This window comes from Alligator sinensis, unplaced genomic scaffold (assembly GCF_000455745.1).
Source record: "Alligator sinensis unplaced genomic scaffold, ASM45574v1 scaffold948_1, whole genome shotgun sequence".
NCBI classification, from domain to species: Eukaryota; Metazoa; Chordata; order Crocodylia; family Alligatoridae; genus Alligator; species Alligator sinensis.
The window spans coordinates 233,023-234,463 of NW_005843093.1; the positions used below are offsets into that span (position 1 = coordinate 233,023).

The window sequence follows — 1,441 nt, forward strand, 5'->3', positions numbered from 1 at the left end:
CTCCTGCCCCCAACCCTGACCACCCCCTGCCACTCTCTGCAGCTCACCTGGACGGGCTTGGCGCAGGCTGAACGCTTTGAGAACGGCGACTTCTGGAAGGTGAGTAGGGCTTGGGGGGGCTGCGGGAGAGGTGGGGGGCTGGGAGGGCCGTGGAGGGGCTCCAGGGGGCTGTGGTGCCCCCATCACAGCCCGCGGTCTCCCCCAGGATGACCCCGCAGAGGCTGTGACTCCAGAGCCCAGCACTGAGGACATGGAGCTGCCCAACCTGCCCATGGCCTCGCCGGACATGAGGTGAGTGGGGGGCACGGGGTGCGGGTGCGACACTGGGCACCATCTGCACCCAGGCTCCTGCTGGAGCTGCACAGCGGCATGGCAGGGTGTTGGAGCCAGGATGCCTCAGCGGTACCAGTGCCCTGCTGGGGCTGCGCCCTGGACGGTCTCGTCCCCCGCTCAGGCTCACACCGGGGACAGGCAGGGATTTCCCCCTTGTTAGGTTGGTCTGGACAGGGGTGTTTCCCTTCCCTCTACAGCTGGGGTAGCACCTCGATCAGGGGCCCCTGGGGTGCATGGACACCCCCTGGCAGCAGCAGGGGAATGATGCCCTCGCCCCCCCATGTCACAGGGCTGCTGACACTGGGTTGTGTTGCTGGTTGTGGGGTCGTGTCAGGAGAGGCTGGGCATGCACAGGGCAGGGATGTCAGGGCCAATCCTGCCTGGGGCTGGATGGGTTGTGGCCTCCGCAGGGCTCGACCGGCTTGGCCCTGCTGCGATCCGCAGCTCTGGGAAGCCGGTGGGGTCTGGTGGGTCGGAGCTCCGGCTGAGAGCCCGGACACCTGGGTTCTGTCCCAGCTCTGAGCGGGCACAAGGGCCTGGTGGTGAGAGCAGGGGGATGCTGGGCAGTGAGGGGCAGTTGCTGTGTGGGAGCAGGGCTCTGGGGTAAGCGGCTTCTTGCTCTTCCAGCTCCTCCCAGACCGAGGAGGGTGTGGTGCCCCCAGGATCTAAGGTACGGCTGGCTGCTGCTGTTACAGCGCCCGGATGGTGAGGGTGCCCGGGTACCGTTGCCGTGGTGCCGGGATGGGGAGGGTGCCCGGTCAGGGTGCGCTGCGCTGTCCCCACAGTGCTTCGCCGTGCGGTCGCTGGGCTGGGTGGAGATGAGCGAGGAGGAGCTGGTCCCGGGCCAGAGCAGCGTTGCCGTCAACAACTGCATCCGCCAGCTCTCCCTGCACGCGCCCGAGCCTGAGCCCGATCCTGCGGGCCCCTGGGGCCAGGTGAGCTGGGGACGGGGCTGGGACAGGCTGGTTTGGGTGGTTGGGGAGTCTGCCTGGGGGAGGTAGGTGCATCATTCCCTCTCCCCACAGGGCCGGGACCTGCTGCTGGTGCTGGAGAGCGAGACGCTGCGGCTGGGGGGGCCCCGGGGGGCGGCCCCCGTGCCCCCCCACCC

At 68.9% G+C, this 1,441-nt stretch overlaps 1 protein-coding gene across 1 annotated transcript in view; it reads left to right on the top strand.

Moving 5' to 3' along the window:
- The window catches only part of APBB1 (amyloid beta precursor protein binding family B member 1), a 5,604-nt gene that overhangs the window by 430 nt on the left and 3,733 nt on the right, over positions 1-1,441 (top strand). Inside the window, exons 2-6 of the mRNA XM_025193723.1 lie at positions 5-99; positions 206-291; positions 961-1,003; positions 1,119-1,268; positions 1,359-1,427. Coding sequence (XP_025049508.1) covers positions 5-99; positions 206-291; positions 961-1,003; positions 1,119-1,268; positions 1,359-1,427 — 443 coding nt within the window. The remainder of the gene's footprint in view (positions 1-4; positions 100-205; positions 292-960; positions 1,004-1,118; positions 1,269-1,358; positions 1,428-1,441) is intronic.